This window comes from Netta rufina, assembly GCF_964035555.1.
Source record: "Netta rufina genome assembly, chromosome: 2".
Lineage (NCBI taxonomy): Eukaryota > Metazoa > Chordata > Aves > Anseriformes > Anatidae > Netta > Netta rufina.
This window is the reverse complement of record NC_140124.1, coordinates 99,271,915-99,285,847: the sequence shown is the minus strand read 5'-3', so window position 1 is coordinate 99,285,847 and position 13,933 is coordinate 99,271,915. Positions and strand designations below refer to the sequence as shown.

Genomic DNA, 13,933 nt, shown 5'->3' with positions numbered 1-13,933 from the left:
TGTGGTCCAAGTCATTTGTCTTATTGGGACAACAAGAAGAGAAAGAAAAGGGGAAAAAATTAAAGAGAGGGAAAAAATATTGGAAGAAGAAAGTCAATGATCCCAACAATAAAATCCAAAATTGACTTTACAATCACAGGTACAAATTGCTCAGGTCGATAATTTCATTTCTCCTAAAGATCACTGTCGTCTAAAACTAATTAGAGGCGCAGGTTCCCGAGGAATTGTCAATATTCAAAGTAAATATTGAAGGTTATCATTCTTCTACTGCGGCAGTCTGACAGGGTGACCGGAAATATTGTCATGTGTTGTCAAGTTCAGGATGTTGTTAACGACCGAATCCTTGCTCCAGCTCATGAATCTGTCTCCTATTTGGCCTTCCTTTATAGTGGAAAGACTAAGAAGCCAGAAAAGGTTGAATATTTCCACCCTCCCATGAGGTTACCCCTTTCCAGTTTGAGATGCACTTTGTCTTCTCTTTCCATGAGGAGCAAGACCCCATTGCTGGCTGCTTCTCTGGTGACGTCCTGATCCCCTGCAAAAGCTGAAATCACTGGGTAGCCGTTTTGCATTAAACTTACCTAAAAAGTGCAAAGAGAGAGAATCTAAGTTTTGTCAATGCTCTCAGTGACTTGTTTGTCCTGTGCATGTCATTAAACTTTTGCACAGGTTAGAAATGGATGAATTAAACTAAGGCAATGCATGATTTTCATCATGCACGAACACCCCTTTAATTAATAACCTACAGCCTCATTCTTTATTTTCTGGGTTTGTTAAATAACAAAACAAAAAAAAAAGACACACACAAAAAAACAAACAAACAAAACAAACAAACAAACAAACAAAAAAACAGTCTAGAGATGAACATTTGAAAAAGGCAAGATATCATTTTCTTTAGATCACAACCCACCTGGATGGTTTGTCTGTTATAGACCTTGACCACGTGGAAACTGAAACTATATATCCCTTTTCTTGGTGCTACAAATATACTGGAAGCAAGATCAAAATGGTTGCCAATATTAACTAATACCTGGAAAGTAAACAAAGGGGGAAAAAAAAGAGGGGGGATGTGGAGGAGAGACACAGAAAGAAAGAAAGATTAGCCCCCACCTTAGCAAAGTGACTGTGAAAATCAGACACAAGTTCCACGACCAATATAAAGTGTACTCCAAATGGCATTTGCAGTGCAATTAAAAGTGCACTGCAGGAGAAAGGAGACAAGTTACAGAAGTATTTAAAATGCACCACAGATCATAAATGGTTTAGTTACACAATGATGAACTCCAAACCCTGTAGGATGAAGTACGAATGTCCACACAGTGCTGTCAATGAAGCAAAGGTGACAAGGGGTGGTGGTGGTGAGTAGTGAAGCAAACCCAGAACTTATCAGCAAAAGTACATTTTCAGCTAGCACTACTGAAAACAGATTTGTCCTCGAGTTTAATAGAATATACAACTAAAATCGGACCATGATATTTTTCATCTGAGAGGAACCAAGAAAAAGATCCTCAGCACCAGCATCTGCCTCCCATGCCTCTCCATCCCTCTGGACGGCTGTGTCGACTGGCACGCAACCTCCTCGGGTGGCTGGAAAGAACCTACACCTCTTTCCCGACAACAGTCTCAGTTTGCCATATATTTCAACGGTTCTTAAATCAAAACAAAATAAAAAGAATAAATAAATATTAAATTAAAAAAAAAAAAAGAGCTGAGCCCTCTGGCAGAAGTTGCAACAGAAAATAATAATAATAATAATAATAATAAAGAATATATAAATAAATAACACGTTCCTGCGGTGCTCCCGTGGGGTGAGCCCCTGCTGGCTGCTCCGCTGTGCTCGCCCCCACGGGTCTTGGCTGCATCCCCGCTCCCGCCTGGCCCGGCGGCTGTCACTGTTTCCCGTGCAGCTTCACTCAGTTTTGCAGTCTGCGATCTCGGTATTAACGAAGAAAAATAAAATGCAGAAAAAAAAAAAAGAAAAAAGAGAGAGAGGCACCACGAGGGGCAAAACCCCATTGTTTCGAAGAAAAGGGGAAAATTTAATTTGTTATTGTGCGAACCGAGGGAACAACGCCTTCAAACTCCCGAGAACTGAGCATTGTTGGGTAAAGCATATATAAAATACACTATACATGAAGAAACTTTTTTTTTTTTCTCTGCTGGTCTGACATTATGGGATCTTGTACACGAGGAATAACTGTGGAAACTCATTAGGAGGAACAGGTAGACAGATGAATGACAGGTGGACAGACAGATTGGAAAAAAAAAAAAAGAAAAAAAAGAGAAAAAAAAAAACACGATAGAAAACTGTGTGTGTTCACATTTTGTCTGACCCTGAAATACCACTTCAGGCATCGGGGACAGTAAAACAAAACAAAACAAAACAAGTACACTTAATCGCAAAAAAAAAAAAAAATCAAGCGTAACGACGGGGCATGGACTCCGGGAGGCAGGCAAGACGGCGGGGAAAGGGCAGAGCGACCAGTTCGGGATACTTGATGCTCTGTCCATCTGTCCGGCGTAAACGGTGAAGGATAACCCCGCTCCTAACCCACCGGGGCCACTGCCCGCCTCGTCTGATAACGTGGGTGTTGTACACGGGGAACACCCTCTTCTTCCTCTGCCCTCCCATCCCCCGGGAGGTGCCGTGACACTGCCAGACACGCTCGGAAGCGGCAGATCTGGCGACTGCCCATCAGCTAGCGGCTTTCCTCCCTTTGTCCCCCAAATGAGGATGCGCTCCCCTCTCCGCGGGGTCACCCCTGACTGCCCGGGGCAATCCTCTGCTGCGGGACGCCCCCGCCAGAGTCCGAGGCACGGGGTCCCAGGGCAGGGGTCCCCTCTGTACGTGTTAGCGATGGGACAGGACCGTTCAGCCCCCCCCCCCCCCGCCCCAGGAAAGCCCGGCTGCCACCTACGAGAACTTCCCAAACTCCTCCTGGGGAGCTGTGAAGTGGTGGGTCAGCGTTAGCAGGCGGCGGGGGAGCGAGAAGGAAATCAGGCGTGTAATACCGGGGGGCAGCGAAGGCAAAGCGGGCGGCGTCTGACCTGGTCGAAGTAGATGGTCATGGTGCGGTTGCTCATCTCGGAGGGCTCGTGGTTGGTGCTCCGGGTGGCGGAGAAGGCCACCTTGGCGCTGCCCGAGCGCACCGAGATCCCCAGGGAGGAGGTGATGGCGCCGTCGGCCGAGGGGCTGGAGTCGCACACCACCAGGCATTTCCCCTCCAGGACGATGGGCTCCGTGTCGTTCTGCGCCCGCACCGGGCACCCGGCGGGCAGCAGCAGCAGCAGCAGCGGCAGCGCCGCCGCCAGGCAGCAGCAGCACCCGCCGCCCGCCGGCTCCGCCAGCGCCCCCCGCCGCCGCCGCCGCCCCATGCCCAGCGCCGGGACGCCGCCGCCGCTCGGGCTCGCCGTCGCCGTGCGGGCGCCCCGAGCCGCTGCCGCCGCCGCCGCGGGCGGGCGGGCGCGGGGAGGCGGAGGGGGCTGCGCGCCTGCTGCCGCCGCGGCGCCCCGCGGCCAGCGCTCTGCGGGACGGCGGCTGGGCGGCGGCGGCTGGGGCCGCGCCTTCCTCCCTTATCCTTATCCTCCTCCTCCGCCTCCTCCTCCTCCTCTTCCTCCGCGCGGGGCGAAGGAGCCTCCTCAGAGGGCGGGTGGCGCGCAGCCTGGCAAGGGCAAAAGACGGCGGTGAGGCAGAGGGGAGACGGGCACCGGCGGCGGTTCCCCACCCGCACCCTCCCCCAGACGGCACAACAGGTTTGGGAGACGCCGCGCTGCCCGGCGCCTCACCTCCTCTGCTCTACTCTTTCCCCCGTGCAGCCCCAGCGGCACTCGGAGGCGGCAGGGGGGCAGAGCTCGCCTCCGACCCTACTGCCGAGCACCCAGGGGGCGCGGCAGGCGGTCCCCTCCCGGCCCCACACCGAGAGGGGAGCTCCAGCACCCCACTAGTTCCCGCAGCCCCATTATTATTATTATTTATTTATTTATTTATTTTTACCTCGATCACCTAACGCCCCAGCCACTAGGGAAGATTCTCTAAAAAGATTTTTATGCCCCCTCTCGCCCTGCCTTGCGCTGCCCCCTCATCCCTGGGGCTCGCAGGACACCGGGCACCCCGGAGCCCGCGCCCATCTGCAGCGCTGCCCTGGCCAGGCTCCGGCAGCCGCCGCCCTCCTTCCTCCCCGCCCGGGGGCTGCTGCACTTGGGGATCTCTCATACTTCCCAACCCTTTGTCCCCAGGCCAGGCTACCGTCGTTGCCGCCGATCCCTGGGGCTCCCTAAACTCTAGGGAAGGAAACGGCCGGCTCGGGCATCCCGCGGCTCCCGCCCCGGCATGCAGAACACATCGTAAGTGGCAAAACCTCACCCGGCGTCTCCCTGGGAAGTTGCATTTCAGTTTTCTCCGCTCAGCAGAACACACTGTGCTCTCGCTGCCGGTAGATCCCCCCCTACGCTTCCCCCGAGGCACCTCTGCCACTCACCTTACTCCGCACCTTATCACTGCTAATATTTAAAATCGTATTTTGCAAAGGGAACGGCCGGCGGGGAGGGGAATGGCCTTTTTACCTGGGAGGTCCATGACGGGAGAAGAGGGCTGGCTAGGTAGCGCGTCCGCGAACTTGTATTGCTTAGAGAAAATGAGCCGAGATCGCGCTGGCAGAAAGAAAAGGAAACAGGAGTCGCCTTTTTTCTCTCCCGCCCATCGCCAATAATCCACCTCCCCCCCCCCCCCCACCCCGGCCGGCACCACCACCCCACTTCCTCCCTCCTCCCCTCACCACACACGCACACACACACACATATTGACACACGGACACACGCACACTCGCTCGCCCCTGGCAGGGATCCGGGTGCCGGCAGCGGAGCTCCGGCACCTCCCGCTCCGGCACCGCGGGCAGCAGCGGCAGGGCGCGGGGCTCCTACCGGGGCGGTTTCCCAGCTGCAGCTCGTCGCCGGCAGCTGGGAAGAGCCGTGCCAGCTCCGTCCCCCCGTTCCGGGCAGTTCAACCCGTCGAGTTGAAACGCCGCGGTGCAAACACGCCACCGAGGCGTTAGCGCGTACTGGCAGCCGCTGCGGCGACAGGGCGCAGCACGGCGAGCTGGAAGCTGCTCGGATTCACAGACTTTAACCGCCGATAATAGTGACGATAGGAGGAATCGTTCAGGTGGACGCCTCGTTTGGGGCGCGCCAAGCCCAAAGGCTACCCACGACGCCCCGATGGGTTTCCCGGGCGGACCTCGCTCAGCGGCGGCTCCCCCTTCAGCCAAGCATTTCTATCCCGGCTCCCGGCTCCGCTCCCGGGCCAGGACCCGCACCCGCTTCCAGCCCCGCACCCGCACCGCACCCGCACCGCCCGCGGCTCGGCGCTAAGCGCGGGCGGGCGGCGCCACCTGGCGGCGGCGGGACCGGGAGTACGGGAGGGAGGGAAAATCCCGAAGGGCCGAGGAATGGGGGTGGCCGCCCCCTCCCGCTGCCCGCGGGGTCAGGGAGAGTTGGGCTTGCGGGGCCCTCCGGCCTCGCAGGGCGATCGTGATGCTGCATGTGGCCGCCGAAGTCAGCATCCGCTATCGCCGGCTGCAAATGTTTCATGCGTCTCGGCTGCTGAGAGGGAGGGAAAGGTCTGGCAGTGAAGTTTTGTGAAAAAAAAAAGCATCACCTTTCAATGCATTTCTCTCTGTTGTAAATTGGTTTTCTGGATGCATATGGCGTTTTCCTGTACATCCTGATAGCAGATTTCAGCGTCTGAGAGTAACTTGTCAGAAAACTGCATATAAATCTAAATGGTAGCCCTAACGCTCTTGAGCTGGAGAAAAAATTGCAGGTGTATCTCCATAGTAAAATTACGATCTCATCTATGAATGAGCACTCCTGTTTCAATCTTCTGCTTTAACCACCAGTAAGGAACCCCTGCGGGTTTCTGCCTGATGATTTGCACTGAGAAATTAATCATGCCCTGAAAGCACGGCTAAGCAGTGTGCAGGGAATTCCAAACCTATAGCTCTTTATTTCAAATGAGAATTTTATACTAAGCCTGAAATACTTGTGTTTGATGGTCTTTTTTCTGAGTTCAAGCATGGAGGGATGACAGTAGAAGGCTGAAAAGCATGGTGCATTAACAAATATGAGAAATCAGAGCAGGAACCAGTCTGTGGCTGTAAGGAAGCACCTATTCTGCAATGCAATGAAAAGTACCACAGAAATTCCTCCAGAAGACATCTACACTCAATCTCACATAGGTCTAGTACACTGGGGAACTGCTATTATTTCTCTTTAGATCAGACTAGTCATTGATTATTACTCTGTTGTGTAAACAAGGGATGAAAGCAGAGCCAAAAGATTTGTTCCTTCTTTTATGTGACTTGCAACATAAGGCCCAGTGGTGAGGGAGTGATGGCACATCATCACTTCTTTATGCTGCTTTCAAGAAAGATGAGCATAAAAACTAAAGGCAATTGGAAGGCCCTTGAATCTACTGTTCATCTACAGAATAAATAAATAAATAAATACATAAATAAATAAACATGAAATCTTGCTTCTCTTTTAATACAAGGACTGAATCCCACACTTACTGAATCCCTCTTCTCTATAGATAGTAAAAGAACTGTCAGTAAAGCATGAATGGAAAGAAGAAATAACAGAATAAGAATATTTATTTCTAAACAAATACACAATTATATGAACATTAGAGTGTTTATTAAAAAATAAAATAAAAATCTCCACTTATTATTTCTAATTAAATGCTGTCCTTAAGGGGTAAATCTACAGCTTTCTTGAAGCTATGTTGCCATAAGAATTATGTTTGCATTTTCCTTTCTTTTGTGAGTGGCTAGGCTGAAAACGCAACATTTGGAATTACTAGTTGCAGTTCACTCAGTTATGATGTGACTTCAGAAAGTGTAACTTTTAAAGAAAATAGATAAGGTAAATACAGTCCTCTTTTTTGAGCCCAAAGAATTGCTTTATGTCAGAAAAGAACTGCGTGTTATCAAGCTCGTGCCATTTTTCATCACTTTGTTAAGACTGCTAGGAATATAAACATTTCTACCAGGGACACCTGATGGCATGGAACTTCTACAAGAAATTAAACTGTTCACTTCTTTGGGGTTAGCACTCACCTTGAACTCATTTAAGCCAATGGCTTCAAGGGGAAAAACTTTGTCTTAACTACTAAAGCAGCAGAAAGGTATTTTGGTAAGTCCAACTGTTTTGCATGCATTATTTACATTAATGCCTAACAAAATGGAACACTTCTTTCCCAAAGAAAGCATATACATATCCGTTCCTCAGATTTGTATGTACCTGGATGTTACATGTATAAATAGACGAATAAAACACAGAAAAAAGAGGAATGTTCGCTTAGTGTGAAACACACTTTTGTCTTCCCATAATATTAGTATAAGTTTGTGACAGGAATATATATATATTATTTTTATTTTTTTTTTTGATCATCCAGGATACAGACTAATGGTAAATAGACTACCATTTCACTTGTTAAGCATTGTCTTCATGAATTATATCCTTCAAAAATTCATACTGTAAAACATAAACAAATGGAATTTAATAAATCTGATTCTTGTTTTCTTTGCAAACAGCTACTGGTAGGGAAAATATTAACCACAAATTGTGGTTAAATCAATTAAGGTAATACCTATCCGCAAATTGTTTTAGATCTACCAGCTATGGTATTATACCTACCAGCTATGGCAAAGATTATATAACTTTCTGATGACAACATGCACAATATTTTCAAGTGTACACAACACAGGAAAAACAAAACAAACAAAACAACAAACATAATAAATTAGAATTTGTTCACAGAGATGCTTAGGTTTCTTTTCTCCTGAGCCTTAATGCCTCACACATCAACCAAGGCAGTTATGTTATATTTTCTCCTGCAGAGGAAGATTTATCATGAGTGTTTCTGAGGTGTCAGTTCTTAATTGCAGAAGTACTTCTTTCATAGGAAGGTCAGGACTTTTGCATGACACATCCTCATATGGAATATGATGTCTGATATAATTTCAGAAATATTTGCATAAAGTTTTGTACATTGAAAGAAATATGTGTAATTCTCAAGAACACATTATTTGCTCTCATAAAAATGTCAAAACAATCCAAGATAGCGGTCTGCTTTGATATATGAAATTTTCTCCATAAAATAACTCTATTTTCTAATAATTTGATTTAATACCATTTAATATCAGATTAGATCTCTGAATGTCATTATATTTTAACATTCAAAATTACTTGGATAATACTTTTTCTTCACAAACTTACTGAAATATTGTCAAAGCTTTTCTTCAGTAAAATTTTAATGTGGCAATTCTTTTATTAAAATGTTGTTGAATAGAGTCTTGTACATCCCATGGAGATGAAATGCACATGAAATACTGTGTAACTGTGGTGGTACCAGAGCTGTGCTGTGATATTTAAATACACTCTTCTAAGACAAATTTTTGATGCTGCTATCTTACATACTATACCAGATATGTTCAATAAATAGTCCCCGCAGTGGAATCATTTGCACTTAGGAATATGCTGCTCTACTCTGTTTAATCTCTCTAATTTCATAGAATTTGAGCTCCAGGAGGAGAGGGGATTAATAGTTTCTAAAATGAAAGTTATTCTTTTTTTCTAATATAACATTCTGACTCTATCACCATCCTCGTTGACCAACAAATTTTCAGGCCGTTCTGGTGTGCTTGAGATAATTTAGAAATGCAAGTGTCAAATAATTTGAAAAATAGTGCAGATATTTTTATTTTTCTAATCAGAAAAATCAGAAATGTTCAGGCAATGTGCATGCAGTATCCTGTAGAGTCAGTGCATTCAACACTTAAGTTCAGTCTACAAGGTTTGGTCATGTCCTCAGAACAAGCTTTAACAATGATGTTGAGCACTTTTTTTTCTATTGCCTGAGATCATTCTTTCCAAAATATCAGTTTTTAACTTGATAACAAAACAGAGCAACCCAGTATCCCCTAATGTTTTCGGGTGTGATTTTTGTTTGTTTGTTTGTTAGTTTTAATATAAAAAGAGAAAACATTTGGGGTAAGTGTTTATCACATTAGACTAGTAGCAATACTTATTTCTTTTATATGCAATGCTCGGCACTGCCTGTGTGCCTAAGCTTTGTGTCTGCACCTTCCAGTCATACCAAATTCCAATTTGATGTTTTAAATTAGGGAAGCATATTTTTTAAATGTCTCTCTACACTAACAGAACTTAAGATTTCATCTATACTATTGCACCTGCAAAAATGTATGTGTGTACCTAATATCTTCCCTCTGAGACTCCCAACTGAATTCAGAGACTGAAAACTTTAAATGAAAATTTTAATCAAAAAGTTGCTATAAACATATCACATTTGTGAATTTCCTTTCAGGAAATCCCTTCAGAATCAGAACCAATATATATAAAGTTATTTGAAGTGAATGTATGTTAGATGGACAGATAGATAGATAAATAGATAGCATAGGTATATATTAGGTACTTATATTATTAGGTACTTATTATTAGGTACTAATACTATGTATTAGTTTCATGTGAGATTCATGAAGGACTAATGTTTTTTTAAAAATAGCTTTTGCATTGACTTGCTTGCTACAGGTGAGATGTGTCTATATATTGTCACACAGATGCTAATTTTACAACTGAGATATGAACTATTTATTTTTGTAAGATTCTGAAAACTGGGCTTTGAAATACAGCAAAGAGATGACACAGCCTTCAGTTGCATTACTTGGTTTCTATAGTTCGTTCATCTAGATTTCAAAGTGGGTCTTCCAGTTCTATTTGAAAACAGTTACACCAAATTTCATGTTTTTACTAATGCATGATAATTTGCTTTATCAGGGAAAACTGTAACATTTCTTAGAACTAACCAGAGAAATAAAAATAGTGCAGATAAAAGACAACACCATTAACTATTTTATTTAGTTACTTCTCAGTTCAGCCTTCCAGAATACAAAGTCAGTTTTGAAAAGCAATGCTGTAGAAGACTGCCTAATGACATACATGGAAGAAAATCTATAACTCTTTTGTTAATATAATTTTTATTGTTGTTGTTACTTCAGTTTTTGATTCTGCTTGAAAGAGGAAAACCTTTTCTGAGAAAGCAACTGCTCTGTAAAGAAAGAGGCCTCTGTATACTGTCTCAAGTTGCATTTATAAAACAATAATACAAAACAAACAAACAAACAAAAAAAACCCCTACTTGCTTTAGAAACCTTATCTGTTATATAGAGCTATAACCATTCTGAAACAGAGCAAAACTAGCTAGGTTCAGTCTGTGTAAAATTCATCAAAAAGAACTGTGATTCAGCCAAGAGACTAATTATAGCTTTAGAAAATTAAAACAGATGTACTGGTCACCTCTACATGCTCATTCCACCTCAGCACAGTGGCTGTTGAGAATGCTCTGATGACATTTGAGAGACCCAAAAGATTTGAGTCTCTAAGCTTTCCTCATTGTGTAAAAGATCCCTGTCAATGACTTATTCATGAGCATTTCTTCTAACTTGTTATGCTATGCTTTTTCACTTTTCCTCCACATGAGTTCATTATTTTCTCTGATAATTAAACTAATATATCCAAATGTAGACATAAAGTTGTACACATTACAGGACTGTAGCATTTCTCAAGTTACTACAATGGCTTATGTGAAATCCAAAGTAGCTGGTGGCTGTCAAAATGAGGTTGTATTTAGAATAGAATGAACAGTAGTTCAGTTGTAAGGGATCCTACAAAGATTGTCAAGTCCAACTGTCTGATCACTACATGGCTAACAAAAATTCAAAGCATTTCAGTGAAAGCATTGGTCAAATGCATCTTGAACACTGACAGGCATAATGCATTGTAGAATCATAGAATCATTAAGGTTAAAAAAGACCTCCAGGATCATCTGGTCCAACCATCCCCCTATCACCAATGGCACCCACTAAAGCGTATCCCTGAGCACCACATCCAAACTTTCCTTAAACACCCCCAGGGATGGTGACTCCTCCCTGGGCAACCTGTTCCAATGCCTGACTACTCTTTCTGAGAAGAAATGTCTCCTAATTTCTGATCTGAACCTCTCCTGGTACATCTTGACGCCATTACCTCTAGTCCTATCACTAGTTATGTGTGAGAAGACGCCGACCCCCAGCTCCCCACAACTTCCTTTCAGGTAGTTGTAGAGAGCAACAAAGTTTCCCCTGAGCCTCCTCTTCTCCAGACTAAACAACCCCAGTTCTCTCAGCCAGGCCACCACTGTATCTCTGGTGGCCTTGTGTTCCAGGCCACCAGTCTATCAACCACTTCACTAGGAAGCCTTTTCCAGTATTTGAACATCCTCACAGTTAATAATTTTTTCCTGATGTCCAATCTGACCCTTCCCTGGTGCAGATTAGTGCTATTCCTGAGTGTCCTGTCTTTGGTTCCCAGGGAGAAGAGACCAGCATTTCCCTCTCCATTTCCCTTCCTCAGGAAGTTATAGAGAGCAATGAGGTCACCTTGGAGTCTTCTATTCACCAGACTAGACAACCTAAGTGTCCTCAGTCTCTCCTCATAGGATATGCCTTCCACCCCTTTTACCAGCTTTGTTGTCCTCCTATGGACTCTTTCACGTATCTCAACATTTTATTTATTTATTTATTTATTTATTTATTTATTTCAGTAGGGGAGCTCAGAACTGCAGACAACAATCCAGGTGAGGTTGCAACAGTATAACAGGAGAATCACCTCTTTTCACTGTCTGTTTATGCTATGCTTAATGCATCCCAAAATGTGATTTGCCTTCTTGGCTGCCATGAGAGGAGAAGTATTTGGTTTGCGTGGGTATTACAAGGTATTATGAAGGTATTTAGTTTATGTGGCAAGGTTTTGGTAATGGAGGGACTGCAGGGATTGTGTCTGTAAGAAGAGACCTGGGGTTGCCCCCACATTAGACAGATCTGGTTTCAGCCAACTCCAAAACGGACCTACTACTGTCCAAAGCTGAGTCTATCAGCCAAGCTGGTGGTATATCTATGGTAACATATTTAAGAAAGGATAAAAAACCACTGTGCAGCAGCTATGAGAATGAAGAGTGGAAACAAAAAAAAAAAAAAGAAAGAAAAAAAAAGTGAGACACACAGCTCTGTAGATAGCAATGTCAGAAAAGAAGGAAGGAGAGGAAGTGCTCCAGGTGCCAGAACAGAGACCACGTTGAAGAAGGCTGCTCCTACAAACCACGGCACACCTCACAATCCATCAAGCGGATGTGCCCTGGAGGAAACTGCAGATCATGGATAGCCCACCGTGGAGTCAGGAACTGCAGCCCGTGGAGGACCCATGCTGGAGCACTCTGTTCTTGATTGATTGTATCTCATGGAAAGTGCCCATGCTGAAGCAGTTCTTGAAGAACTACAGCCTGTGGGAAGAACCCATATTGGGGTAGTTCATGAAGGACTGCAGCTCACGGGCAAGATCCCACACTGGAGCAGGGGAAGAATATGTGGAAGAAGGAGCAGCAGAGGAGCTGTTCTGGCTCCCCCTTTCCCCATCCTGCGTATTACTCGGCAGGAAAAAAGTGGAAGACTCAGGAGTGAAGGAAGGAGGTGGAGTGGGGGGAAGGTGTTTTTAGTTTTGTTTTTATGTCTTACTGCCTTACTCTGTTATCAACCAACGATAAATTAAATTAATCTTCCCCAAGTTGAGTTCATTTTGCCAATGATGATAACTGGCAAGCAACACATTCTTCTTATCTTGATCCATGAGCTTTTTTATCTTATTTCCCCCCCCCCCCCCCGTCTTGCTGAGGAGGGGGAGTGAGAGAGCAGTTCAGTGGGCACAAGAAAGCCAGAAAAGGTCAATCCACGCCTGTCCTCTAGGATGCAGGAAGATTTATGCCCATTCATGGAGTTCACATCCCTGATGTGAATTAGATATACCTCAATTCAGATCTGTGCTGCTGTGGGTTTCAGCTCCAACACTTACGACAAAATTTCTTATCTCTTTTGCTTTGGCAGGTCTGCGAAGACTTATGTTCTTACCTCATTAGAAATTGTTCTGAATAGCAATCTTTGTCTCCTTTGAAAGCATCAGGAAATGTATAGCCAGTCCAAATCCAGTCATTCTGCATCAGTCCAGCATTACATTGTTCTCTTCCAGAATCTAAAGCTTTTATAAAAAAAAGGTTTTAGCTGTTATGGCGATAGAGATAGCCTCACAAACCATGGCAATAGATGCAATGGTAACTCTCTGCTACTTTAAACATTGCATTTTGAGGTATGACCTATCCTATTCATCTTAGTGGATGCTAAATTGGATATCTCTGAAAACACTCATTACATGCCACTTCTTTCAGTCTTCATTAAAGCAGGTAGGAAAGGAGATGAAACATTTGGGTTAGTTTAACACAGCTAGGTAGCTAAGCTCCACCATGCCCCTTTCTCACTCGCTGTCCTCAAGAGAACAGGTGGAGAAAATAAGATGAAAAAAGCTCATGGGTTGCAGTAAGGACAGGGAGATTGTTCACCAATTATCATCATGGTCAAAACAGACTTAGCATAAGGGAGATTACTGTAATTTACTATCTATTGATAACTGACCAGAGAAGTGAGAGCCAGAAGAAAACTAAAAACACCTTCCCCAAATCCGTTCTGTCCTACCTCTTCCCCCTGTGTAGTTCAGGGAAACGGGGAATGGGGGCTGTGGTCAATCCCTAAAGCTTCATCTCCACTGCTCCTTCACTGTTACTCTCTGCCCCTGCTCCATGCGGAGCCTCTCCCATGGGATGCTGTCCTTCCCAAACTGAGCCTGTGGGGGCTTCCCACAGGCAGCAGCTTTTCAAGAACTGTTCCCACATGGCTCTGTACCAAGGGGTCCATCCATCAGGAGCAAACTGCTCCAGCACGCTTCCCTCGTGGGCAGCAGCTTCCTCCAGGCCCCCTGCTCCTGGGGGGGCTCTCCA

At 45.2% G+C, this 13,933-nt stretch overlaps 1 protein-coding gene across 1 annotated transcript; it reads right to left on the bottom strand.

Moving 5' to 3' along the window:
• Window positions 1-383: 383 nt before the first annotated feature.
• Window positions 384-3,405, bottom strand: CBLN2 (cerebellin 2 precursor; the record flags this gene model as incomplete). The annotated part of the gene is made up of 3 exons (XM_084306974.1): window positions 3,049-3,405; window positions 911-1,030; window positions 384-581 (listed from the first exon to the last, which is right to left on the bottom strand). The coding sequence occupies exons 1-3, from the start codon at window positions 3,373-3,375 to the stop codon at window positions 384-386; spliced, it is 645 nt and encodes a 214-aa protein (XP_084163100.1). The 5' UTR covers window positions 3,376-3,405.
• Between the last annotated feature and the right edge of the window lie 10,528 nt (window positions 3,406-13,933).